Genomic DNA, 27,297 nt, shown 5'->3' with positions numbered 1-27,297 from the left:
ACACCCTCACTTGTTAGTACAATTATTAAAAATTCACACCAAGGATTACTAGATTATAGCTATGTTTCAAGCACCATCCACACCAAAAGACAAATGAGGAACAATTACTACAACACACACAACAACGACATGCACATTAAAATAAATGAGAACATTTAGAAAAGAAAATACTTACCTGAAAAGGTAAGGAAGCAATGTAATCCTTTCCTTCTATACTATGAACATTTATGCAGGAGCTTTGCAATATGCAGATACATTTTTCTACTATTTCCTCACTATCTGAAATTGGGGAAGAACACAAAAATAATTTTTAGCTCTACCATCAAGTTTCTCTATACACAAAGTAGGGACTTTTGTTATTAGCTGTGCAATTCTAAAATGGTTGGTTAGCTTCTGTTGTGATAAGTGGGCCTACAAATTTACCCAAATTGTGAGCGTAACTGTAAAAAGTATGTAATAGTTCATAAGACCTTACAATAACCTCTAACAATAAATGTTGATAGGAAAAAGTAAGAAGAGAGATAGAATAATTGAATTAGTCTAAACAAAAAACTCAAGTTAATAAGATTCAAGGACTGAAGTTATGCTTTTTAAAAACAGGAGATGTGGAGCCAGACGTTAATGAGTCAAACTGGTATGTTAGATATTAGATTTAATTGGTGACCAAATAATGAGAAGATGGGCTATTCCACCCATGACTCCCCTTTGGGTCCTTACGTGAAAGAGATTTTGGGGGGAAAGTATGGGGAAAAAAACCCCACAAGAACAAAAAGAAGAACAGACAGAGGCTACTGGAGTGAGCTACACCATCATAGCTATCACCCCTCCACCATTTTCTGGGACACCAGGCCTTCATCATCCTGATCCTGAGTGGTCACCTGACCAGAATGGGCCAGAGAGAGAGCGGGACCCAGACAACACTGTAACCCCTACCAGCTCCAGCTGAATCCCAAAATGCTAATTGGGATGACAGTTATAACTATCTCTGATACCGTCTAAGAGACTGTCAGACAAGGGGCTTTTCCTTCTAAAAATCGATCTACAGCCAAAGGGAAAGGAAACAAGGGATGTTGGTACAATGAAAGCCTTACTTAATACTTTACATTTCAAATGCTTTAACTGTTTTTCCCTCTTTTCTGTATCTTTAATAAAAGGATTTTAAAAGGTGTGTTTGCCATGGTGTCAAGCAGCCTGAAGTCTCCATATCAAGCCCCAGACCTTGTTTAACACCTTTGGCCCATATATCCCATCTCAATTACTACAACACTTCCCAAGTCAAGAAAATTAAACTCAGATAAAATAGTACTTTGGCAGTAAAGTAAAATATGAATGAAACTTACTGCCAACTTTCTCAGATTTTTCCTGTGGTACAGTGAAATCACACCACAAAGCCTAAAAACCAAAAATATTATGCAGTTACTTATTAAAGACAAGCTGGTATTAATACCAAATTCTCTTTTTTAATTTTATGTTGTAACGGAATATCCTCCTGCTCCAAGAGAGGTTTTAAGCCACATTTCAGTTGACTAGTATTGATTAGCTCAGTGGTTCCCAAACTCATTCTGCCACTTGTGCAGGGAAAGCCCCTGACGGGCCGGGCTGGTTTCTTTACCTGCTGCGTCCGCATGTTCAGCCGATCGCGGCTCACAGTGGCCGCGGTTCACTGCTCCAGGCCAATGGGAGGTGCTGGAAGCGGCAGCCAGTACGTCCCTCGGCCCCCGCAGCTTCCCACAGCTCCCATTGGCCTGGAGCAGCGAACCGCGGACGAACCTGCGGATCAGCCGAACCTGCGGACACGGCAGGTAAACAAACCGGCCTGGCCCGCCAGGGGCTTTCCCTGCACTAGCGGCAGAACAAGTTTGGGAACCACTGGATTAACTAATATGCAGCCATTCAATGGCTAGAATTTCAGAGTTCATACCTGTAGAACAGGGCTGTCAACAGTGAAAGCCTTATAAACAGCAGATGCTTGGCTTTTACTTCCTTTGCTCCAAATGACCATATTGCCAGCCATATACAGTTCTTCATCATATTCCACTTCTTCCCCAACATCACTGACACCTCTCCTTAAAAGCCAAGTTTCCTGAAAACCAAGAGGATTAAAAAAAGTCACAACTTCCTCTCAGTGGTGGGCTGATAGACTCAAAGCTAGTGTGATCTGAAAGGGTGGCATAACTTTATATTTTATAAATTAATCAAATCAAGATTTGGGGCGACATTGCAGAGCAGATTTTTGTTTCAACTTCTAGTTTTCCCCGTTTTAAAAAAATATTCCACACACAGAGAAAAATCTGAACTCACAACCGGATACGAGATCATATCTAGTGTGCCAGACAGAGAACACAGACAACCTTCTGTTTATCGGGGAGTGCTGTGTCTACTATCCTTGCTCCACACTACCAGAAAATCCAACCAGGAAGACACTTCAGGAACCTTCTGTCAGGAAATCCACTCAATTTTCCTGCTTTGTTCATGGTGTGCTTGGGCTGTCTTTGCATGGCTTTTTTTTTTTTTTTTTTTTTTTTAAAAGTGAGCAGGAGGGAAGTCTGCAGTCCTCAATGCATTTGCCTGAATCCTGATCAGAGTAGAACATCAATCATATCACAAACCTGTCACACAAACAATTTTTCCTGATTTGTGTGTGTGCGCTGTGACAGGATTTGAGCGGGGCTGGAACAAGCCTGGCAATGATGTGAGAAGCTCCAGTCCTCACGTGAATTAGCAGCTTAGAGCCTTACCTGGGTGGAACCCCTCTGACTGGCTGCCTTCCCCACATCCTAGGGCAGAATCACGAGAGCTGCTGATTGAAAAGCTCCCTCCCCTGCAACCTGACGCCATTTCACAGGAGGACATGGGGGAGCAGAAAAAGCCTGCAGCTCAGCCTCCTGTGAGCAACAAGGAAGGCTCCTCTGTTCCTCCCTGCAACACCCAGCCTAGGGACAGGGTGGGGTGAAGAGCCCCTGAATATGCTCCCCCTGCCTGCAAGGCTGAACAGGAACCCCAGTGCAGCACCTCCCAGACCTGGGTGAGGAGCCTCAGGAGTAAACGTGAACCTGGGGGGCTGAAGGAGGGACTGAACCGAGGTGGAGGCTGGGGGTCAGAATTGATTTGGAGGTTGAGGAGCAGAATTAGCTTCTGGGTAGGAGATGGGAAGATGTGACAGAGTTTTGTTTTTTCGGCCAATCCATGATTTTTGGGGTCTGAATCACGAATCTTGATCTCTTGAGGCTGGCAATACTGCAATGGGACTACACAGCTGCTTATAGTTAGGCAGGCATTTAACCATTTTGCTGACGTGGGGCATATAATAGCAAGTCAAAATATCAATACCTTTTTATACCCACAGAAATAGTGCATTAGAGTGTGCTCTCTCTTTTTAATTCATAAACTGCTTGAATACAATCCACTATTCCATTTTTCTCTTGGAGAGGATTGCATAAGTCTAGCATTGCCTCATTTCAGGACATATTGTGCACATAGTTTACTAAAGACATTTTGGTCCAGCTCTTTTTCTAATATTCTAATAATAAGTGTCTGTTTTAATGACTAAAATAAATGCTGAATCAGGACACACAACATTACCTTCTGTTTTTCATGGATTGTAACCTCCTGAAGGGATCCCACCAAACCAGCAGCTCCATCAGAGGACCATAGCTCAGAGGCTGGCTGCAGCTGCCGAAGTTGAAGGTTCAGGGCATTAGGGTGGTGCTTGCAGTGGTCACGGCCAAAAGGAACAAACTCCTGCAAATCCCCTGCTGCTATCATCGTTACCCTCTCTTCATAGTTGTTCGACATGGGTTCCAAATATCAACATTATTTCTGAAGCAAAAACAGAACACTGGTCTGTCTCAATGGCCATGTATAAGCTGTAAAGCATGCAACTTACCCTTATTACATATTGCAATCAAACTTTTCTGTATAAAACTTAATTTTCATTAAAAACAAATAAATAAATATAATGGTTCAAAGTCTTTTATTGCTTGTAGTGTGTAATTCTAATAGGTAATGTTATCAGTTATTTCTATTTTAACTTGCATCTCCTTTATAATGCCAAAACTCAGTCTACTAATATTAAGGGGTGAGGACAAGAAAAGGAAAACAATGATGATTTCAGCTGATTTTAATTCTAGGGCTAGCTATGTTTCTAAGGCCTGGTCTACACTAGGAAATTAGGTCAGTGGAACTATGTCATTCAGGATGTGACAAATCCACACCCCTGAGGAACACAGTTAGCTGACCTCCCCCCGGTGTAGACAGCGCTAGGTCAACAGAAGAAAGCTACCACCTCTTGGGGAGGTGGAGTACCTACACCGAGGGGTAGACATAGGTAGTGTCCTCACTGAAGTGCTGTTGCATTTTAAGTGAAGACAAGCCCTATGTATAAGGCCCCTATCACTGCGGCATCTGAAGGCCTCTGCAAATTCCTACCCAATGATCTTGTGTTTTGCTACGTGCAGGTATTTTAAAAGCTGTGAGGTATGTAAAGTCATAGGCAAGCAACTATTCGAACACAGAAACATTCATTGGCCTAATTTTATTTTAGCTTCAGTAATGACTGAGTGTAACGTCTCCATAATTAAAGCTAGAAGGTAATTTCCATTATAAGCCAGGATTTTTGGCCCGTGCCTTTTTTCAAAGGTCTTTCTCCATTGTATTTTTCACACCAGAACTAGTTATGAGGCTTTGCAGAATGGAGTGCTTTTCTGCTTTTCAGATAAAGCGACAACACCCTTGGCCCATGCACACGCAAGTCAAAGTGACGTCTTCCAACAATTTCAGACTTGACTTAGATGGCTAATTCTCACGGAGAACTAGCACACAGGAACAAGGCTTGAGAAGTCCGTAAGGCACCTACCCAGCAGTATTCCCCCCTTACCTCTACACTAAAAGGGGAACACTGCCAGTAAGAAGCCCAGCCCCATCTTCCCGCAGTTGCTGGGATTCCTACCAAGATGCAGTGCCTGGTTCTAGTTTGGAGGCACCATCTTTTATAGGAGACTCAGATTAATAAATATCGGGTGTGTTGTAAGCTTTCTGGGACAGGAACCACATTTTCACGTAGGTTTGTGCGGCACCTAACACAACAAGAGCCCCAAGCTACCATCCTCTTCTCCTGCAAATAGTTCCAGGGTCTGCCTCTGCTGATGCGCTGAAGGTTTCCCTCACAGCAGCAGAACGAAAGTGACACAAGTCTGATCAGGTTCGCTGCTGCTCACAGAGATAAGATATACCTTTAAAATATTCAGCAACAGCTATGAGAGTTTTTTAAAAACATGCAGGGCACAGTCTCACTCAGGGCAGGGGGGGGCACACGCGGGGCACGGTCGGTCTCTCTCTCGGTGGGGCACAGTCAGTCCCTCGGGGATGGGGGGGCACGCATGGGGCACGGTCGGTCTATCTCTCTCGGGACAGGGGGGCACGGTCGGTCTCTCTCCCTCAGGACAGGGGGGCACGGTCGCTGTCTCTCGGGGCGGGGGGGCACGGTCGGTCTCTCTCTCTCGGGACAGGGGGGCACGGTCGGTCTATCTCTCGGGGCGGGGGGGCACGGTCGGTCTCTCTCCCTCAGGACAGGGGGGCACGGTCGCTGTCTCTCGGGGCGGGGGGGCACGGTCGGTCTATCTCTCTCAGGACAGGGGGGCACGGTCGGTCTATCTCGGGACAGGGGGGCACGGTCGGTCTATCTCGGGGCGGGGGGGGGCACGGTCGGTCTATCTCTCTCAGGACAGGGGGGCACGGTCGGTGTCTCTCGGGACAGGGGGGGCACGGTCGGTCTATCTCTCTCGGGGCGGGGGGGCACGGTCGGTGTCTCTCGGGACAGGGGGGGCACGGTCGGTGTCTCTCGGGACAGGGGGGGCACGGTCGCTGTCTCTCGGGACAGGGGGGGCACGGTCGGTCTATCTCTCTCGGGGCGGGGGAGCACGGTCGCTGTCTCTCGGGGCGGGGGGGCACGGTCGGTCTATCTCTCTCGGGGCGGGGGGGCACGGTCGCTGACTCTCGGGGCAGGGGGGGCACGGTCGCTGTCTCTCGGGGGGGCCGGGGGTGGGTCTGCCCCGTCTGGCTGGCAGGTCCCGGCGGGGGGGGGCACGAACCTGCGTGGCACGGGAAGGGCGGGCGGTCGGGCGGGCGGCGGCGAGTCCGGCTCCTGCGGCTCTTCCCCGTGTGTCTCCGGCAGCGCAGCGCGACGGCCCAGCAACTCCTCACACGGGCGCGGCCATTTTGGAACTCCCATCACCCCCCGCGGCGCCCGGCCCGGCTCACGGCGGGGGGCGGGGGTAGGAGGAGCGGGTACCGCCCCCATGGCGGCGGGGAGCTGGCCGGGGGCGGGGTTAGAATTCTGGTGGCGTCCCCATGGCAGCGGGGAGCTGGCCGGGGGCGGGGTTAGAATTCTGGTGGCGTCCCCACGGCAGCGGGGAGCTGGCCGGGGGCGGGGTTAGAATTCTGGTGGCGTCCCCATGGCAGCGGGGATGCTGCGGTCCCCATGGCGGCGGGGAGCCGGCCGGGGGCGGGGTTAGAATTCTGGTGGCGTCCCCATGGCAGCGGGGATGCTGTGGTCCCCATGGCGGCGGGGAGCCGGCCGGGGGCGGGGTTAGAATTCTGGTGGCGTCCCCATGGCAGCGGGGATGCTGCGGTCCCCATGGCGGCGGGGATGCTGCCGTCCCCATGACGGCGGGGATGCTGCGGTCCCCATGGCGGCGGGGATGCTGCCGTCCCCATGGCGGCGGGGAGCCGGCCGGGGGCGGGGTTAGAATTCTGGTGGCGTCCCCATGGCAGCGGGGATGCTGCGGTCCCCATGGCGGCGGGGATGCTGCGGTCCCCATGGCAGCGGGGATGCTGCGGGCCCCATGGCGGCGAGGAGCTGGCGGGGGCCGGGCGGGACCTGGACGGGCGGTGGGGAGTTCCAGGGCACAAGGGAACCTGGGCCGGCACGTCCCGCAGCAGCTCCGTGGGGACGGCGTGGGAGCTGCTGAAGCAGTCGCTGGAGATTTCCCGCGGCAGAAGGCGGTTTCCCCCCGTCACCGCCACCGGCCGTGTCTACGTACCGCGGACCAGGCTTCTGGAGCAGAGATTTGGCGTGCTGCACCACGGTCATGCCCCCAGACGGTCCCTCAGCAGGAATCTGACGGGTGGGGCTCGCGCTCCTGTCGCAAGATTTCCCTCAGATTTCACCTGTTGGTCCTGAAACCAGTGTTTCCCCCAGTTTTTGAAAGCTGATTCCCCACCCTCAGAAAAATGAAATCCATCACACACGCCCTCTAACCCCCCAGGAGTTGTGAAAGGGTTCCCTAAAATGAGCAAAAAGAAAAGGAGGACTTGTGGCACCTTAGAGACTAACCAATTTATTAGAGCATAAGCTTTCGTGAGCTACAGCTCACTTCCTCAGATGCATCTTCCTCAGGTTGCATCTGAGGAAGTGAGCTGTAGCTCACGAAAGCTTATGCTCTAATAAATTGGTTAGTCTCTAAGGTGCCACAAGTCCTCCTTTTCTTTTTGCAAATACAGACTAACACGGCTGCTACTCTGAAACCTAAAATGAGCAGATACTCGCAGTAAGTCTGTCCATCTCCATGGGACTCTGCCTCTCCTTCTTCATGTGTTTTGATGGGCAGTGAAATAATTCTTTACGCTGACATTTAGAGTATCCTCACTGTCATCCGATTTAGCCCTCATTACAATGAGCAGGGCAATTCACACTCAGAGCTGTCCTCCCAGGCTCTCTCCAAACTCGCACCCGTTACACTGGATCACATTTTCCCGGTTTTTTCTGGGGCCGAAATAGCTAGCGCCGGTGCTGCCAACTCTCGGTTTTATTGTGAGTCTCATCATGCTTTGTGGTTTTCTTAAAGCCCCAGCTCCTGGAGTTCTGTGATTACAGGAGAAACCCATCTGTCATTTGAAAATAAATACAGAAATTTCTTGCCCTCATGGCTGACAGCAGGAGGCAAATAAAAGGAATCCAAAGTTTTGTTGTTGTTTTTAAAACTCATGATTTTTTAACCCCTGTGGTCAGTAATACTGAGACACTCACTTCTTTTTTAATTGAAAGCAGGAGACTCTGAAGAACCACAGAGAGGCTTTTTCCCCTCATGTGCATTAGCACTTCTCAAAGAGGAGTCCAGACCACTGCCGCAAGGGCAGCAGCAGCAGGTCAGGATATGAGTTACGCCCCATTGGTCGCGCTGTGTGCCACCCAGGACTGCGTCTGCTGCCCGTGGATCCTTCAAATCAACTCCTTCCTGACTGCTATCAGCTGAAGGAGCTCCCCAAAGGAGCTATACCTCGCTAGCCCTCACTCAGTGTCTCACTTGCTTTGAGTATCCTTCTCCATTTGTTTCCTTCCCTGCCTTCTACAGAACTCCTGTTCTGACTGTTTAGTTGATGTCCTCTGCCTTTCAATTGCCACTGCCCTGGGAGCACTGCTGAGGTGCTGTTCTCTGAACTCTGGAGGCCTCCAATGAAATCTGCTCCTGTGGCCAAGGCTTTATTTCTTTTGCTTTGGCATTTCTGCATCCCTTTGTTTCAGTTCATTGCCTCAAGGCATCAGCTCTCTCTGCACTTCGTTCATCTTTGAAGCTTCCTGCTTTGAGCTTTGTTTTTTGAGCAGATAAAAATGGTCAGACCATATCATAACAGGGGTCTGTCTCATGCCATGTCTTGTCTTTGATGGGGCCAGAAGTTGTTTCAGAGCTGTCCTTGGACCACAGCCCAGACTGGGATGATAACTTTAGATAAATACATTTTCATTTCCTTGAAGATTTCTCCTCTGTTTCCTACAGTCTCAATTCCAGTCTGCTACATTAGTGTCTCCAATCTCAGTTCCCCTGTAATGTTCAAATCACTGAAAGTCTCATGAGTGTCACGATCCCTTATCACAGCCGTATTGAACTACTCCTCTGTCATGCCTTTTAGGATTTCATTCATCTTCAACAGGACAAGTTGTTTTCATCAAGTGATTGATCCACAGAGTCATGATTGTGCATTCTGAACTGCTGTGTAATAGTGCCCTACATGACAACAATCATACAGTGTGCAGCCAATAAGTTCATATGCCAAGAAACAGCCACTACAAGGACTGTCTCAAATGCTGTTCCCTAGCGGCAGAAGTGGAAGCGAAGCATCTGAAGAGAAAATTTATAAGAAATCCCTGTTAAGCAAAGATCCTTCTCTAAGTTTTCCAGTTTGTTTGCCTAGTTCTCTTTCAGGCAAGCCAGCAACGTTTTCATCCATATTCCTGTCAGGCAGCTCTACAATTAAACTCCAGATAAGCAATAGCCAATCAAAAATACAATATAAACAAGGCCATTCTTATGTGTCCTGTACTTTCCACACAATAGACTCATGCCTTTCCTTGTCATGAGTGTAACCTGATCCCTTTTTAAGGTGCTGAGCCCAGCTGGACTCAGTACTATAGCTTACAGAGGCACTGCCAGCTGGGGCTCTGAAATGTCTGCTGGGATTTCAAAGAGAGAGGCAAGGTGGGTGAAGTAATAGCTTTTATTGGACCAGCTTCTGCTAATGAGAGAGACAAACTTTCAAGCTTTCACAGAGCTCTTCATACGGCTACAACAATCCTGCATACAACAATGGGACCTGAAATAACATAGTTAACTTACAAATCATACTTCTTTCTACAATTGTTTTTACCTCTAATTGCTAAAACTGACCCCTAAATTACTATAAGAGAGAGGTTTCAGAGGGGTAGCCGTGTTAGGCTGTATCAGCAAAAAAAAAACAAGGAGTCCTTGTGGCACCTTAGAGACTAACAAATTTATTTGGGGATAAGCTTTCTTGGGCTAAAACCCACTTCATCGGATGCATGCAGTGGAAAATACAGTAGAAAGATATGTTCTCTGTATATGTATATCTTTCTACTGTATTTTCCACTGCATGCATCTGATGAAGTGGGTTTTAGCCCACGAAAGCTTATGGCCAAATAAATTTGTTAGTTTCTAAGGTGCCACAAGTACTCCTCATTTGTTTTATAGGAGAGAGGTTAGAGAAATGGATTTTCTTTATTTTTCCCATTGGTTTACTTTTAGCATTTGACAGCACATTGTGTATAGTCAGTTTCATTGTCTCCCCTGTGCAGTCAGCTCAGCCTCAGAACTGCAAACAGCACTACTGAACTCTCATGTCTACACTGCAACGTAAGCCCATGGTTCGAACTCAGGCTCAGGCCTAACCCCCCTTCCATCTACACACAAATCGCATGGACCCAGAGTTCCAGGACCCACCAGGGTGGAGGGTCTAAGCCTGAGTCAGGCCAGGACCCGGATTCCAGCCCTATTGCTTTGCAGTGTGGACGCAGCCTCACTGGACTCTGCTCTGGGTGTCTGCCAACATATCCCATAATCCCACAGGCCGACTTTCATTGTCCTCTGGACAGTCAAGTGTGGTGGACAGTCCAGTTTTCCCACACTGCCCCACGAACAAAGGGCTAGAGCAGCCACATTTTGTGGGGCGCTAGGAACTCTGGGAGATGGGTGATTGGCCCCGGGCCTGCATAATACAGTGCAGATGCAGAAGCTCCAGGTTGGGACCCAGGGTTCAACAATTCCTAACTTGGGGTTACAAATGAGCGTAGACGCTCAAGTCCTAGGTTAACAAACCCAAGGTTTGCTAACTTGAGTTCTACTACCCCTGGGCTTACATTGCAGTGTAGACAAAGCCTATGGGACTAAGTCACCTGAGTATATTTCCACACTTCTGCAACAAGCTTTGTGGCGGGGGGGGGGGGGGGGGGGGCTGGTGGCAGCACAGAGCCCCATTAATTGCAGCATGGCTCCGTGCATGTGCAGAAGTCCACCCATGAGAAGCTCAGCCCTGGATTGGGGCCACAGTCAGGTTCTCCCAATTGTGTGGGTCTTTTACCCTGCAATGTAGGAAGGAAAAACATTTTCCAAACAGGAAAATGTACTTGCAAATTGGCAGGGGAATTCAGAGACAGGTCTAGGACCAAAACTACTCTTACCACTTTTTTTAAAAATCTGACTAGACTTGCAGTCAAACAGAACCCCTTCAAACCGCACACACCACTATCTGGCTTCGTGGGGCTTTCCTCCATGCCCACCTCCCCAGGGCACCACTGGGGCAAGGTGACACAGGGCTGCAGGAGGCCTCCCAAACAGTGTACACCCATCAGACTCCTCTGCCAGGCAGGGGAGAACGGTAGCGTTTTCAAAGCATTTTAATGATATTCCCTAGAAGAAGCACAACACATGTCAAGAATCTCACATGCTGTAAATTAGCAAAATTCCATTGACGTCTGAGCTACTCCGATTTACACCAGTTGAAAATGTAGCCCACTATCTGGGACTAGAGATGGCTAGTCTCTTGGGTTTGGTGGGTTCTGTATTGCGTACTGAAAATTCTTCTGACTATGCACGGAGGTCTCCCGTGACCTTTCAGAAGAATAATGCTCGGAATAGTGACAACCTGATTGCATCTCCAGCTCCCAGCACTAGATGTCAGGCAGCTAACATCAGCCGCTATTCTGATGAAACTAGTCATTGTTCCAGTGAGCTCTTGGAGAATGATAGAATGGTGTGCAATTGTACTTAATTAAATGTCACAAACGCCTGCGTGTAGCACCATCCCTTCCCAAATATAGTCTTTTTCCTCTGTCTCCCCCAAAGTAGCAACCCTTAAAATCCATCCTCTCAGCACCTGTGCAAAGGGAGGAGGGAAACTGAGCTGGAATGAACTGCACTGCATTACATTTTGGTTAGGCGGGAAAGAATTGTCCACGATGCTCTTACTCGATCCCTTGCAGTGATTCTTGTGAGCACTATGCCGATGGCACTATGAAACACATGTACATTTCAGCAGTCAGACAAAGCCCAAGGGTTGCTTCTAAACCAATTTTTAACGTCTTCACTTCCAGACCTGTGCGCGCACACACCGGCATCTAACTGGAGTCCGCATTTAATGATGCAGTGACATTTCCCCCACCCATGCTCAGTATGTCATTTACAAATGTTACTGTCTTCAGGGGGTCTGTCACAGAGCGCAAAGCAAGCAGGATTGGGGCTTGTGGCCCTGACCCTGCAAACACTTACACACGAGAGCCGTCCCATGGCTTACACAGGGGAAACAGGGGAACTGATTACGCACTAAGGGTAAAAGTTTCAAAAGTACCAAGTGACTTAGGAGCCTAAGTCCCATTTTCAAAAATGATTTAGGCATTTAGGGCCAGATTAGTAAAGTATTTAAGAGCCTAAAGATCAGATAAGTGTAGGAGAGAGAACCTGGAGCGCAGGGCCTGGTGCAAGATCTGAGGCCCGAACCAGAGGCTGTGAACCAAAGTCAGGCCATGGATTAAAGCAGATGTTTATAAGTTCACTGTCCGACACATGACTTAGGCAAAAGTATTGCTAGCATAGCTAAAACACAGGCACTTCTAAGCAGCAACAGATACTGGGTGTACGTGAGAACACACTCCAGAAGATTAGCCCAGGGACATCCTGAGCTAACACTAGATAAGAGGATGTTTTGTGCAAGACACCTGGAGCATAATGCAAAGGGAGGTAATAAGCAGGTGTCCTGAAACACGTGCGGAAGTTGTTTGTCTCAGTCTATAAATATTGGGGTGCCTCACCTTAACCCTTTGTGCACCTGAGGGGTCAGCAGAAATTTCTATTGCTGGCTACGCCTCTCCTTACCACTGGGCACTGATGTGTTACAGGGCCTGTAACTCCTATGGTGTGCTAGGACTGTCTTGAGGGCAATAAACCTGGCCGAGTGCCTTTGTCACCGAACTGTGCCAGTGGTCATTCTTTATGAATAACATTTAGGTCTGTTGAATTAGCAAGCTGCATTCTATGCTTTTGTTAACAACATTGGCATCTCGGACACAAGTGCGGAGCAGCTGGAAAAACTCAAAGCAGCCCCTGGACTGCGTTACCATGGCAGCAACATTCCAGCCTTCGGCACTTAACAACAGTAAGCACCTAGTGGGATTTCCAAAACACCTAGGCACCCAGCTCTGGTTGATTTCAATGGGAATGAGGTGCCTAGGCACTTTTGAAAATCTCACAATGTGCCTATCTGCACCCTAAGGCTGCTCAATACCTTTAAAAATCTGGTCCTGAGGATCCTGAGTCCTGTTGAACTTGGCACAAAAAGTGGGAGTGTGCAAATAAAATTTGTAGATGGTGCAAAGGTGGGAGGTATGGTCAGTATGGAGGAGGACCAGATTACACAAGAAGATCTGGCTGACCTTGAAATTGGAGTAGTAGAAATGGGATGAAATTTAATAGTGCAAAGTCCAAGGTCATGCACTTAGGGACTAATGCCAAGAAGTTTTGCTATAAGCTGGGGATGTGTCAGTTGGAAGCATTTATTGGCTGACCAGACAAGACTATGAGCTGCCAATGTGATGCGACCATGAAAAAAAGTCTAATGCAGTCCTCAGGTGCATCAGGCAAGGTATTTCCAGTGGGGACAGGAAAGTGTTCGTACCATCATACAAGGCCCAGGTGAGACCTCACCTGGAATACTGTGTGAAGTTCTGGTCTCTCAAGTTTGAGAAAGATGAATTCAAATTGGAACAGGTGCAGAGAAGAGCTACTAGGATGATCAGAGCAATTGAAAACCTACCTTACAGAAGGTGATTCAAGGAACTTGACTTGTTCAGCCTAACCAAACAAAGGCTGTGGGAGATATGATTGCCAAGGAACTTGGCTTGTTCAGCCTAACCAAACAAAGGCTGTGGGAGATATGATTGCTCTCTCTAAATACAGCGGAGAGACAAACACCAGGAATGGAGAGGAGTTATGTAAGTTAATGGCCAATGCTGGCACAAGAACACATGGACATAAACCGGTCATCAACAAGTTTAGGCTTGAAATTAGATGAAGGTTTCTAACCAGCAGAGGAATGAAGTTGTGGAATAGCCTTCCAAGGGGAGTAGTGGGGGCAAAAACTCTAACTTATTAAGTTTATGGAGGCCATCATATGATCAGATTGCCTACAATGGCATGTGGCCCATCTATGACAGCCAGTAGCAAGTATCCCCAGTGACCAGAAATGGGACATTAGATGGGGAGGGCTCAGAGTTACTACCGTGAATTCTTTCCCAGGTGTCTGGCTGGTGGGTCTTGCCCGCATGCTCAGGGTCTAACTGATCACCATATTTGGGGCTGGGAAGGAATTTTCCCCAAGGTCAGATTGACAGAGACCCTGGGGTTTTTCACCTTCCTCAGCAGCATGCGGCACTTGTCAGGTGCCCAGAGAACGAGGAATTAGTGATCACCTGTGAAAAGTCTGGTTTAGGTGACCTGCCCAACATCACATAGGAACTGAATGGCAGACGCAGGGATAGAATCCAAATTTTCAGGGTAACATTCAAATTATTTAACCACAAGACCACCCTTTCTTTTCCCACAGTCCCATCTCATTCACTATACATCTTCCAACTTCTGCAACGAACTAAGGTAGAGAGAGGTCCTGTAGATTCCTTCTTCACTACAAACCCCTGATTCATCCCCAAAGAAGGTCCATCCTGTGCACCAAATGAGGTAAGGGTATTGTTGCAAAAATAGTACATGGTCATCTAATTACAAACAAACAAGGGGGCAAAGTTAAGGTTGCATGGGCAATCTTATCATGGCATTTCCTAACTCTTGGGTGCCTGAATTTGCAACCTCAATAATGTTCTTTTAACTTAGCTTTTTGTGTGTTTAAAAAAGCAAACTGAAAAAAAATAGAAATTCCATTATGTGGCATCATATTGAGACCCACCTAGGGCAGCCGTAGGGCTGGATCAGCAGTAGGGCTGGATCAGCAGTAGGCCTTTAGATCCATGGCATAGCCGCTGTCACTTGAGCTAACAGAATAACTGATAGCAATAGTAGGTTGTCATCCTCTCTATGAACCAGCACTGGAGGGGGATGACACACACTTTGCCCGTGGGTATCACAGATATTTGCTGACAGCAGAGACTCAGGGATCTTGGGTTCCCTTTCTGTAGTGCATTAAGCAATGTAACTAACATCTGTCACAGGTTCCATTGTTTATGGCACTTGCTGTTCAGGGTTCCATTCCAGACTCTGAAGGGGAGCATGCTCGAGTGGGGATGCAATTGTCTGCCCCATCCCCTCCAGCCTGTCCGAGTCCTGTCTCTTTCCCACTCCTGGCTCCATGTCTGAGTCCCATCCTCCACAGCTTGCCAGTCCCAGTCTCTACTCCTTGGACTTCTCATCCCAGTCCTAGTCTCCTTGCCCAGTCAGCTCCAGTTCCCACCTCACAATTCCCCATCTGATCTTTCGCTGCTTCCCCTCCCATGGCCTCCTGTCACTGCACACCCATGTTTCCCATCCCCCCTGCCCCACAGTCCCTGTCTTCCTGCCCAGGCTCCTTGTCCATTCTCAATACTCCCCCCAACTCTTTGTCCCAGTCTTCCTTCCCAGCCAGTCCCAGCCCCCCTGCACCTGACTTCTCATCCAATCTCAGTCTCTCCCACCCAAACACTCCGAGTCCTCCCCATTTGCCTGTATGGCTCCTAGTCACCTTGCCCAGTCAGTCCCAGTCTCCTCTGTGCATCTCCCACCCCTGGCTCCCAGTCCCTTTGTCCAACCAGTCCCAGTCTTCCCCCACCCTCCAGGTTCCATGGCACAACCTACTCCCCACCTTTCAACCCCGCTCTACCCCAGGTCTTGTTCTTTCCTCCTCTGCATTCAGGTCAGATAGCTTCCTCCTCCACTTTGCTTCAGTCCCGTGGTGGGGAGAGGTCACTGAGAGTACAGGAGAAACAGGCTCCCGGCTGTCAGTTCCACATATGCCCCACCCTGTCCTGGAGCAGCCTAGAACTGCAAACGCAGGGAAAGTCCTGCATGGAGCATGCTCAGTGTTGATGGAATTAAGCTGTGAAGCTCTAGTAAATCTCTCCCAAGTATGTGCAAACTGTGATTTTTTTTTTCTTAGAGGCTTATAACCTGGCCAAATTTGGTCAGATTTTCTGGGGACAGCAAAACAAACATCCCCGATACAAAGGCTAGCCCTTTGCAACATGTCCAGATCCTGCTCCAAAGATTGGGGGTACCAGCATTTTTTAACATGGGTAACATAATGTATTTCTCCCCGAATTCCCTCCTGGAGACACCTAACCCATTTTGCCTGAAATGTATGGGTTGCTTTATTTTAATCAGCCTGAAGCAGACACCCAGGATGGAAAATTTGAGCCCTGGCAACTGAAATAGGGCCCTACAATGGGAAGCATCAGGCATCCTTAACTGTAGGTGATGGGATCAGCCCCATCTATAATGAGCATGTCTTTCATTTTTAAATTGCCACGCACACGTATGCACCTCATAAATAAATAATGCTGAGATGAGAAAATCATGATGGCAGCGCAAAAGATGAGGATAAAAGCAGCATGTGCATGAGCATATTTATGTGTAATGTTACATAGGGGTGGTTGTTTGGGATGTGGGAGAGAGGCCGTAATTTTACATCTCTGCTTCCTTTGGCTGGTGAAGTGAGAGATCTTTTCATGTTTCCTGTGGCAACGGCCGGTGGCTGGTTAGCACAAATATTCCAGACATGCACAGGAAATGCCCAGGACAGCAACAGCGACTATGGGAACTGCAAGACTGAAAAGTGCAGCTGGGCCCCTTAAATTCACTGTATAGACAGTGAAGGTCAGCGTGGCGGATTCTGCTCTCCATTTACATCCACATAAATCCAGAGTGACTCCAGTGCAGTCAGTGACAAATTTCAGAGGCCACAGTTACACCAGTGTGGGTGAGATTAAAATTCAACCTATTTGGGTAAATGACCCAAATTCGCCAACTTAAAACCAATAGTTATCAAGGCCGCCTTTAAGCGCCCAGTGAATTTTCTTCCCTTTGACAGAAATTGGCCCTGCCTCTCTCCTAAGACAAATTAGAACTCATACAACAGCAGCAGCAGGAAGTGAAGTGAGCAGAAGCTGCACCCCTGCAGTAAAGCCGAACTGAAGACCACAGGCTTCCAATAGTAGTTTCCAGTAGCAGCCCTAAGATGACTGGAGGGAGCCGGGCTCTCTGTCTTGGTTATTCAGTGGGTTGAGATACAGTGGGAGAAACACCCCCAAAATCTCTGGGAAGCTGGAGTGCTGTGGGGATGCAGGAGGGGAAGCTGGTCCCATGGAGTAGATAAAAGATTATCAGCTTTCTTGCAATAGTTGTGTTACATTTTTCTCATTTTCTTTATTCTGGGCTGTGGGGGGACACGTGCCCTTTCTTAGCTGTTGATTATTTCAAGATGCTAGAGGTTGAACTGGACTACAAGCGAGAGAGACTGAAATTGGATCTCTGCCACTAATGGATCAGAAACTCCACTGAACAAGCTGATCCCAAAAGCAAAGACGTCTGGAATTGATTTGTTCACTTTTTTATTGAACTTTTGAATTTTCTCCTGGTTATTTTTTAAACTTTCCACTTGGAAAACATTTCAGACTAGATTACATATAGTTCTTGCCTTGGTAGTGAATTAGGTAATTTACTGTTTTTATAAGCACCTTTATAAATGGTCATACAAGAACAATTGGACTGGATTTTTAGGGCTTGTCTACACCTACCGGAGGTTCGATGTGGTGATCGATGTATTGGCGGTCGATTTAGAGGGTCTTGACTAGACCTGCAAAATCGACCACAGATCGCTCTCCTGTCAACTCTTGTACTCCACTGGATCGAGAAGTGCAAGGGGAGTCGATGGGAAAGCATCTCCCATCGATATCGCGTAGTGTGGACCCTGCGGTAAGTAGATCTAAGCTACATCTACTTGAGTTATGCTATTCATGTAACACAAATTGTGTAGCTTAGATCGACTTTTCCCTGTAGTGTAGACAAGGCCTTACTGTATGACTCTTACCTGCCTAGCTCAAAAGTGCCCTGATCCTTGATTGCTTCAATATAATTAATAATCTCTTTCAGTGACTTGATTCTTCTTCAAAATTTTGGTAAACCACTGGGAAACTATGAATCCAAGAGTTTTGAAGGAGCTGGCTGAGGAGTTCACTGGACCATTAATGCTGATTTTCAGTAGTTGATTTTCAGTAAGTTTCTGAACATTGGAGAAGTTCCAAATGACTGGAAGAAAGCTAATGTTGTGCCAATATTTGAAAAGGGTAGACACATGACACAAGTCATTATAGGCCTATCAGTCTGACATTGATCACGGGCAAGGTAATGGAATGGCTAATATGGGACTCAATTAACACAAAATTAAATGACAGTAATATATTTAATGCCAATCACATGGGTCTAAGGAAAACAGGTCCTGTCAAACTAACTTGGTATTTTTTTTTATGAGATTACAAGTTTAGTAAAGGGAATAGTGTTGATAATAAATTGTTATTAATAAATTTCTGTAAGGCATTTGACTTGGTACCGCATGACATTTTTATAAAGAACTAGGAAGATATAAAATTGCCATAACATACATTAAAAGGATTAAAAACTGGCTAACTAATAGGTCTCAAAATGTACTTGTAAATGGGCAGGTATGTTTCTAGAGGGATCCCACAAGAACGAGTCCTTGGCCCTGCACTATTTAACATTTATATTAACATAAAATCATCACGATGACACTGTGCAAATGACACAGACATTGGAGGGGTGGGTAAATAATGAAGAAGACAGGTCATTGACACCAATCACTTGGCAAACGGGATACCAGCAAACAATATGTGTTTTAATATGGCTAACTGTAAATGCGCCACACTTCCAGGATGGGGGACTCTATCCTGGGGAGCAGGGACTCTGAAAAAGATTTCGGTGCTGTGGATTTCATCACCTGTGCATGAGCTCCCCATGAAATGCCATGGCCAGAAGAGCTAATGTGATTCCCCATGAACAGGGGAATCTCAAGTAGGAGCAGAGAGGTTATTATACCTCTTAATTTGGAACTGGTGCGACCGCTACTGGAATTCTGTATCCAGTTCTGGTGGCCACAGTTCAAGGACTCACAGGGCTAGGATGGCTCCTCATGTTTTCACTGCTGGCGCCCAGGAATGGGATAGGGCAGCAGCGCACATTGGAGCTGGAGGGCATGGCTGGGCACGGACATATTTACCGTCAGCTTTCCCCACAAGGAAGGGAGCGTATCAATCTTCCCCTCACTCAAGTGGGCACAGCCGAGAGGTGGGAATAAAGTCTGTTCCCTAGATCCACGGGATTTACCATCCCTGAAGTGTTGCTGGGGCTGGATGATGCAATAGTCTGGGGCGGGCTCTGCCCTCCCCCACATCCCATGGCTGTCCCAGGTTCTGGGCACCAGGTGCCCCCGAGCTACCCTGCAGGTACCGATTCCACCTGGCAGTGGCTGGGCACCAGGAAGCCCAGAAGCCCCTGCCCCGCAAAGCCCTGTGCCTGGAACCCAGTGCCCTGCACAGGGGTGCCCAGCAGCCCCTGCTCACACGGTCCCATGCCCAGAGTCCCTGCCCGGAGCCCGCTGCCCCGCACGGCCCCGCTCCCAGAGCCCCCTGCCCCGCACGGCCCCGCTCCCAGAGCCCCCTGCCCCGCACGGCCCCGCTCCCAGAGCCCCCTGCCCCGCACGGCCCCGCTCCCGGAGCCCCTACCCCGCACAGCCCCCCGACCGGAGCTCCTGCCCCGCACAGCCCCTTAACCCGCACAACCCCCCGCCCCGCACAGCCCCCCGACCGGAGCTCCTGCCCCGCACAGCCCCCCGACCTGCACAACCCCCGGCCCCGCACAGCCCCTTAACCCGCACAACCCCCCGCCCCGCACAGCCCCCCGACCGGAGCTCCTGCCCCGCACAGCCCCCCGACCTGCACAACCCCCGGCCCCGCACAGCCCCTTAACCCGCACAACCCCCCGCCCCGCACAGCCCCGCTCCCGGAGCTCCTGCCCCGCACAGCCCCTTAACCCGCACAGCCCCCCGACCCCCACAACCCCCGGCCCCGCACAGCCCCTTAACCCGCACAAACCCCTGCCCCGCACAGCCCCGCTCCTGGAGCCCCCGCCCCGCACAGCTCCTTAACCCGCACAACCCCCCGCCCCGCACAGCCCCGCTCCTGGAGCCCCCTGCCCCGCACAGCTCCTTAACCCGCACAACCCCGCTCCTGGAGCCCCCTGCCCCGCACAGCCCCGCCCCCGGAGCTCCTGCCCCGCACAGCCCCCCGCCCCGCACAGCCCCGCCCCCGGAGGGCGCTCGGCCGCAGCCGCGGGGCCGGACCAGGAGGCGGAGCCGCCCGGCCCCGCCCCGCCCCGGAGCGGAGTCTGGAGCGGCGGCGGCGGCTCGGGTCTGGCGGCAGCGGGGCAGGGGGATCCCGGCACCGCGCGGCTGCCATGGGCCGGGACCTGCTGCTGCTGCTGCTGCTCGCGGCGCTGGGTGAGTCCCGGGGCGGGGGACGTGTGTGTGTGTGTGTGTGTGTGTGTGTGTGTGTTGCGGGGGGGGCGCGGGGCAGTGTGTGTTGCGGGGGGCAGTGTGTGTGTGTGTGTGCGTTGCGGGGGGGGCAGTGTGTGTGTGTGCGTTGCGGGGGGGGCAGTGTGTGTGTGCGTTGCGGGGGGGGCAGTGTGTGTGTGCGTTGCGGGGGGGGCAGTGTGTGTGTGTGCGCGCTGGGGGCACGGGGCGGTGTGAGTGTGCGTGTTGTCCGGGGGGCTCAGTGTGCGCGGGGGGGACAGTATGTTTGCGTGGGGGGGGCTGCAGTGGATGCACGGGGGGTGCAGTGTGTGTGTGTTGCGGGGGGGGCAGTGTGTGTGTGTGTGTTGCGGGGGGGGCAGTGTGTGTGTGTGTGTTGCGGGGGGGGCAGTGTGTTTGCGTGGGGGGGGGCTGCAGTGGGTGCACGGGGGGTGCAGTGTGGGTGTGGGCGGGCCGGGGGGCTGTGAGTGTGCGCACAGGGCTCCCCAGCCTGTGGGGAGGGCACGGTGTGGGTGCGCGCATGGGGGGCGTAGTGGGTGTCCAGGGGGGCTGTGAGTGTGCGCACAGGGCTCCCCAGCCTGTGGGGAGGGCACGGTGTGGGTGCGCGCATGGGGGGCATAGTGGGTGTCCAGGGGGGCTGTGAGTGTGCGCACAGGGCTCCCCAGCCTGTGTGGCGGGCGCAGTGGGTGCCCAGCAGGCTGTGGGGCACAGTGCGGGGTCCCTGCGCAGCGCTGCCCTGGCAGGGCCCGGTCCCCACACACTGGCGGGTATCTGTGTGGCCTCTTGGGCAGCGGAGCCTGCCCCCCGCCCAGTGCATCTCTGGGGCAGAGGACCCACTGGAAGCCCAGGCCTGCTGTCTGCAGGGTTTAGCCTCCTGCTGCGGCCCATGGGGCCGTCTGGTCAGTGGGATGGGTGAGGGACGCTCTTGCCCCCTTAGAACAGAGTTGTCCAAGGCTCCTGGGTGGGGGGGGGGAGCCCGCTCCCCCGGCCCTGTTAAAGTTCTTACAGCCACCAGCCCAGCCGGAGCACCGCCTGCCGCTATCTGAGATGAGTTAGACCACGATGCTGGGATAAGCTCCCGTGTGCAGTTTTCAAATGGTCTAGTGTCTATGTTCTGGCCCCCTATCGGACATGCCAGCCTTGCTGGCCATTTCAGCACAGGCCATGGGCTCAATGGGCTGGGGTGCCTGAATTGCCCGCCTGTTCCTGGAGCAAATCCAAGAGCACTCAGGTGCAGCAGCTGGGTGAGAACAGCGGGGTCATTGCACTGTTCTGCAGATAGAGGACTTCTCTTAGTCTGCGGCCACGAATGTGCTGACCCGTCCCTCTCGAACACTAGGCTGTTTTGATCTAAGGGCTCACACGAGGGTGACCGCAGTCTCTTCCTCATATTCTGTTGTAAGCTGCTGGGAATTCTGTTCCCCCATGTGGATCAGGAGCTAGTCCTAAGTAGATGGGTCACCACTGGTTGTAACCCGTTGAAGATTCATGGTGAATACAGTGGGGTAAAAGTGTGGTACCTATAAGCCTGCAGAGAATTTGTGGAAACGTTCCTGGATTTACAACAGTGATCTGGTAATGGCTTGGCCCTCAGAAGTGAGAAAGTTACCGAAGAGACTGGATTCTTTCTGGTGTCTCTGTTCTGTTACCTGAGATGCATTCCCATGAAGCGATTTAGAAAACCGTCTTTTGGGACGGAGAGACTGAAGCTGTTGATGAGATGTAAGCTCTCTTGATGGATCCGTGTGACCCTCAATGTGAGGAACGGAGATGTGTCAACAACACGTGGGAGGGGAAAGACCCATTTGTAAACACGGCTTTTGGCCCTTAATGAGGAATATAGGGTTAGTGAAGTCATGAATTCTAATTGAATTCAGATAGCTCCTTACTAGAACTGGAGTAGAGAAGTATCATTTCAAGTGTGGGATGGCTTTCCCCATTTCCTTTTAAACCTTTGGTGAAATTTCTTGCATGTGTTAATAGACAAATATTCTTGTTTATGGCTTTATTCCCCAGTCTGGTAACCAGAAAGGAAACGGCCAAGCCCTCTGAGAGCATGGAGAGCTGGTTTGATATCTTTGGGTTTTTTCGGTCATATCTGCTTTTTTTATGGCTAGTTAGCTGGTCAGTCCGTTACACTGTAGACCACTGCGTCATTGTCTTTTGAAATGTATGAATAACAACAAAACAAAAGGTCTAAGAATAAATTGTAGCTGGCTGGGTTGTGTCAGGAAGGTTCAGTTTCAGAGGTGCTTAGCAAGCAGACAAGAAAGTTTTCTCTGAGCAATCTGTTACAGAGCTGTTAAGGCATTTTTCCTCGGATCACTTGGTCACTGGGTTTTAGTACCATGTAAGTAAACAACAAGTAGCATAGGGAAGGTTCAGCAGCGGTCACATGCTCTTTGTTTGTGTTATGGTTAAGATTATTGTGCAGACTTAAAAAGCTTAGCTATTCTTTCAGCTTAAGACAGTTGTTTTGCATCTTGAACCGGGAGAGCATTTCTGTTTACTCTGTAAGAACAGACGAGACTGGGAACCAATTTTGTGACTTTGCAAATTTCTGTCTAAAAGTATCATTTTTCATGAGTAAAAATAGCAATCACCTTAGCAAAGAAATGTATCCAGCCTCAAACTTAGGTCCTGTTTGCTGGCTCTCTCTAACGTCCCCTCGAATTGTCTGTGCTCAGCTAGTCACAATGGGGAAATTAATGAGGTAGTAAAATCTTTGAGGTGTTTGATATTCAGGAGTACCAACCAGCTAAAAACTGGACTCAGTTAAGGCATATTGAATGTTCTTGTTGGGTAAACAGGTCACAACTTTCTACTCATTCTTTGATTTACTTTATAACCGGTGAATATATTTTTGAAAGCAACAGGTTAATCAAGATGGATCAAATTCATGGTGTGACTGAAATATTGGTATAGAGGGGTGTAGAAAGAACAGGCAGGATTAAAAGGGAGGAGGTGTGGCATTATACATCATTTGTTCTGAGATCCAGAAGGAGGCCAGATGCAGACCAGCTGAGAGTCTCTGGGTAAAGGTAAAAGGGGTGAAAAAACAGGGGTGATGTGGTCAGGGGCCAGTATAGCCCACCAAATCAGGAAGAGGAGGTGGATGAGGCATTTCTGGAACAAATAACAGAAATATCCAGAACACAAGACCTGGTAGGAATGTGGGACTTTAAAACCCCCGACATCTGCTGGGAAAGTAACATGGCAAAACACAACATTTCCAGTAAGTTCTTAGAATGTATTCGGGACAGCTTTTTGTTTCAGAAAGTGGAAGAAATAATTAGGAGGACAGCCATTTTAGAATTGATTCTGACCAAGAGGGAGGAATTGGCATCGCATCTGAAGGTGCGTGAAAGCGATCACAGAATCATGAAGTCGATTAGTTCAAGGAAAGGAAGGCATGAGAGCAGCAGAATAAGGACAATGGACTTCAAAAAAGCAGAGTTTAACATACATGGAGAACGGGTAGCTAAGGTCCCACGGGAAGAAAATCTAAGGGGAAAAGGAGTTCAGGAGAGCCAGCAGTTTCTTAAGGAGCCAGTATTAAAGGCACAACTGCAAACTATCCGAGCACAAAGGAAAGATAGGAAGACTAGTCAGAAGCCAATGTGGCAGCATCAGGAGCTCCTTACTGACCTGAAAGTCAAACAGGAATCCTACAAAAAGTGGCTACATGGGCGAATTGCAAAGGAGGCGTACAAAAGAACAGCACAAGCATGTAGGGACAAAATCAGAAAGGCAAAGGCACCCAACAAGGAACATAAAAGGCAATGAGAAGAGGTTCTTTAAATACATTAGGAGCAAGAGAAAGACAGAGGGAAGCATGGGTGCTCTACTTAGCAGGGAAGGAGAGCTACTACCTGATGAAATCAAGAAGACTGAGATGTTTGATGCCTATTTTGCTTCAATCTTCACTGAACAGGTTAATGATGACCAGATACTCAACACAATTAGTATTAACAACAAGGGGGAAGCCAAAGTTAGATGTATTCAAGTTGGCAGAGTCTGATGAAGGGTACTTGCGGATCCAGCTGCAGCAATCTATGAACCTTTAGTAGTTGTCTTCGAGAATTCCTGGAGGATATCTGGAGTCTTAGAGGACTGGAGAAAGGCAAACGTAGTACTTTTCTTTAACAAGGGGAACAAAGAGAACCCCGGGGAATTATAAACCAGTCAGCCTAACATTGATCCTTGGAAAGATACTGGAACAAATTATTAAACAATCAATGTGTAAGCACCTAGAGGATAATAGGGTTGTAAGGAATAGCCGGCATGGATTTGTCAAGAACAAATCATGCTAAAGCAACCTATTTTCCTTCTTTGACAGTTACAGGCCTTACAGATGGGGGGCAAGCAGTAGACATGATTAGTTTTAGTAAGTCTTTTGACACCATTCCATGTGACACTCTCATAGGCACACTAGGGAAATGTGGTCTAGATGAATTTAACATAAGGTGGGTGCACAACTGTCTGAAAGACCTGTACTCAGAGAGTATTTATCAGTGGTTCAGTGTCAAACTGGGAGGGTGTATCTAGTGGGGGCCAGCAGGGGGTCAGTCCTGGGTCTGGTACTATTCAATTAATTTTCGTTAATGACTTGGATGATGGAGTAGAGAGTATGCCTATAACATTTGCAGATGACACCAAGCTGGAGGGGTTTCAAACACTTTGGAGGACAGGTTTAGAGTTCAAAACAGTTGTGACAAATTGGAGAATTGGTTTGAAATCAACAAGATGAAATTCAATAAAGACAGGTGCAAAGTACTTCCCTTAGGACGGAAAAATCAAATGCACAGCTACAAAATGGGGGATAACTGGCTAGGCAGTGGTATTGCTGAAAAGGATCGAGGGGTTATAGTGGATCACAAATTGAATATGAGTCAATAATGTGATGTGAAAAAGGCTAATATCATTGGGTGTATTAACAGAAGTATCATTTGTAAGACATGAGAGGTTATTGTGTCCAAATCTGGGCATCACACTTTAGGAAAGTGTGGACAAATTGGAGAGAGTCCAGAGGAGAAGCAACAAAAACGATCAAAGGTTTTAAAAAAACCTGACTCACTGAAGGTAGGGCAAGAAGCAATGGGCTTAATCTGTAGCAAGGGAGATTTAGGTTAGATAGGAGGAAAAACTTTCTAACTACAAGTGTAGATAAGTTCTGGAATAGGCTGCCATTGGAGGTGTTTAAGAACAGGTTGGACAAACACCTGCCAGGATGGTCTCGGGGTTACTTGGTCCTGTCTTAGTGCAGGGGGCTACTTGATGACCTCTTGGGATCCCTTCCAGCCCTGCCTTTCCATGACTTGGTGGTAAGCAGCCATAACTGTATTGCCATCAACACAGCAGATTGATCCAGCCAACAGTGTATTTTGCCTATCAAATCCAATAGAAGTTTTTAAAAATAATCTAGTAAAATGATTTGTGTGGGGAATATTCTCCAGATCTAGAATCTTAAAATACCCAACTTTGTTTCTGAGAAATTATTTTAAAATGCTACTTTTAGTTTGATGCAAGATTGGCCTCGGGAGTGCCATCAATCTAGGGAAAACTCAAATGAATAGCTCCAAAGGAGAAGTACCATGTAAGGATGGAGGGAAATGAAACCTTTATAGGAGGTTGCTATTAGCTTTCCTTGGGAAAATGTTTGAAAATCTAGTCTGGTTGATGGAATGTGCAGCTGGGAAAGACTAAACTAATTGGGTGGTCTGATTTAAATCAAGGTGATTCAAAACAGTGATTTAAATCACAAATTTTAAGCAACTTTTCCATTTGTACATGTTATTTTCTAAAGAAAGGTGCATTCTCATGGGTTGACATAACCATTAAAACATGCTTATTTACAACTCAATAGAGCCTTTACACTAGATTTGGTACATTGTTTTGCTACCCAGGAGGGTGCACTATAATTATATAAATTTGTTTAAGCAATTATATAGCTTAATAACTTCAGATTCCTATTAATTGTATATTTTTAGTATGTTAGAAAATGGTGAATGATTGCTTATTTACTAAATAAGAAGAACAGGAGAACTTGTGGCCCCTTAGAGACTAACAAATTTATTTGAGCATAAGCTTTCGTGAGCTACAGCTCACTTCATCGGATGCATAGAACGGAACATATAGTAAGAAGATAGATATATACGCCCACATACAGAGAACATGAAAAGGTGGACTAAGAGGCTAATTAATTAAGATGCTCTGTTATCAGCAGGAGAACAAAAGTTTTGTAGTGATAGTCAAGATGGCCCATTTAGACAGTTGATAAGAAGGTGGGAGGATACTTAGCTTAGGGAAATAGATTCACTATGTGTAATGACCCAGTCGCTCCCAGTCTCTGTTCAAACTCAACTTAATGGGATCTAGTTTGCGTTAGGATGGTAACTGGAATTACACACAACAGCAAATACAATTTATTTTTATGAAACAAAATGACCTTAAATGTTTTGGATACATAAACTTCTCCTATCAAAACATGATTTGTATTTACACCTAAATGATTTCTTAAAGGAACAGAGGGATTTACTGTAGTCAGTGAATTAAGCTGATTATTTTAGGTCAGCCTGAGCAAATTTTCAAATACGCCTAAGTGAAAGTGACTGGCACTTAAATTCCTACTCCTGTAAGTCTCTTAAAAATGAGACAGTCTCTTAAATTTACTTACATTGACCTACGGAGCTATTTTTATAAAGCTTGACCTCAGAAGTTCCATGTTTCTCCCCCAGTTCTTTCTTTATATGGAAAAGCAGCCTTTAACTCAGAGTTTTTGATAGAGGCTCATGGATTTCCGTATTTATTATTTCTGTAAAAGTTTTAAGAGATTATAAATGTAGGTGTTAACATATTTTATATTAAATTTAGACTGTATGTTAAACAGGTTTATTTTTAAAAAGAAAAACTTAGTATAACAAACGAAATTAAAAA

General features: G+C 48.3%; 2 protein-coding genes across 4 annotated transcripts in view; one reads left to right on the top strand and one right to left on the bottom strand.

Annotated features, from left to right (window-relative positions):
• ANAPC1 (anaphase promoting complex subunit 1) overlaps positions 1–6,217 on the bottom strand; it is a 65,887-nt gene extending 59,670 nt beyond the window's left edge. For all 3 annotated transcript variants that reach the window (XM_084624673.1, XM_084624674.1, XM_084624675.1), the window contains exons 1-5: positions 6,090–6,217; positions 3,583–3,819; positions 1,922–2,083; positions 1,341–1,392; positions 176–279 (exon numbers count right to left, since the gene is read on the bottom strand). In XM_084624673.1, the coding sequence (XP_084480799.1) occupies positions 176–279; positions 1,341–1,392; positions 1,922–2,083; positions 3,583–3,795 (531 nt within the window). In that variant the 5' untranslated portion in view covers positions 3,796–3,819; positions 6,090–6,217. The remainder of the gene's footprint in view (positions 1–175; positions 280–1,340; positions 1,393–1,921; positions 2,084–3,582; positions 3,820–6,089) is intronic.
• Positions 6,218–20,200: 13,983 nt separating this feature from the next.
• MERTK (MER proto-oncogene, tyrosine kinase) overlaps positions 20,201–27,297 on the top strand; it is a 63,705-nt gene continuing 56,608 nt past the window's right edge. The window contains exon 1 of the mRNA XM_084623572.1: positions 20,201–20,331. The gene's annotated coding sequence lies outside the window, so the exon portion shown is untranslated. The remainder of the gene's footprint in view (positions 20,332–27,297) is intronic.

This window comes from Lepidochelys olivacea (assembly GCF_965140295.1).
Source record: "Lepidochelys olivacea isolate rLepOli2 genome assembly, chromosome: 3".
In the NCBI taxonomy this organism is placed as follows: Eukaryota; Metazoa; Chordata; order Testudines; family Cheloniidae; genus Lepidochelys; species Lepidochelys olivacea.
The sequence above is the reverse complement of the archived record's forward strand: the minus strand, read 5'-3'. Positions and strand labels throughout refer to the sequence as shown.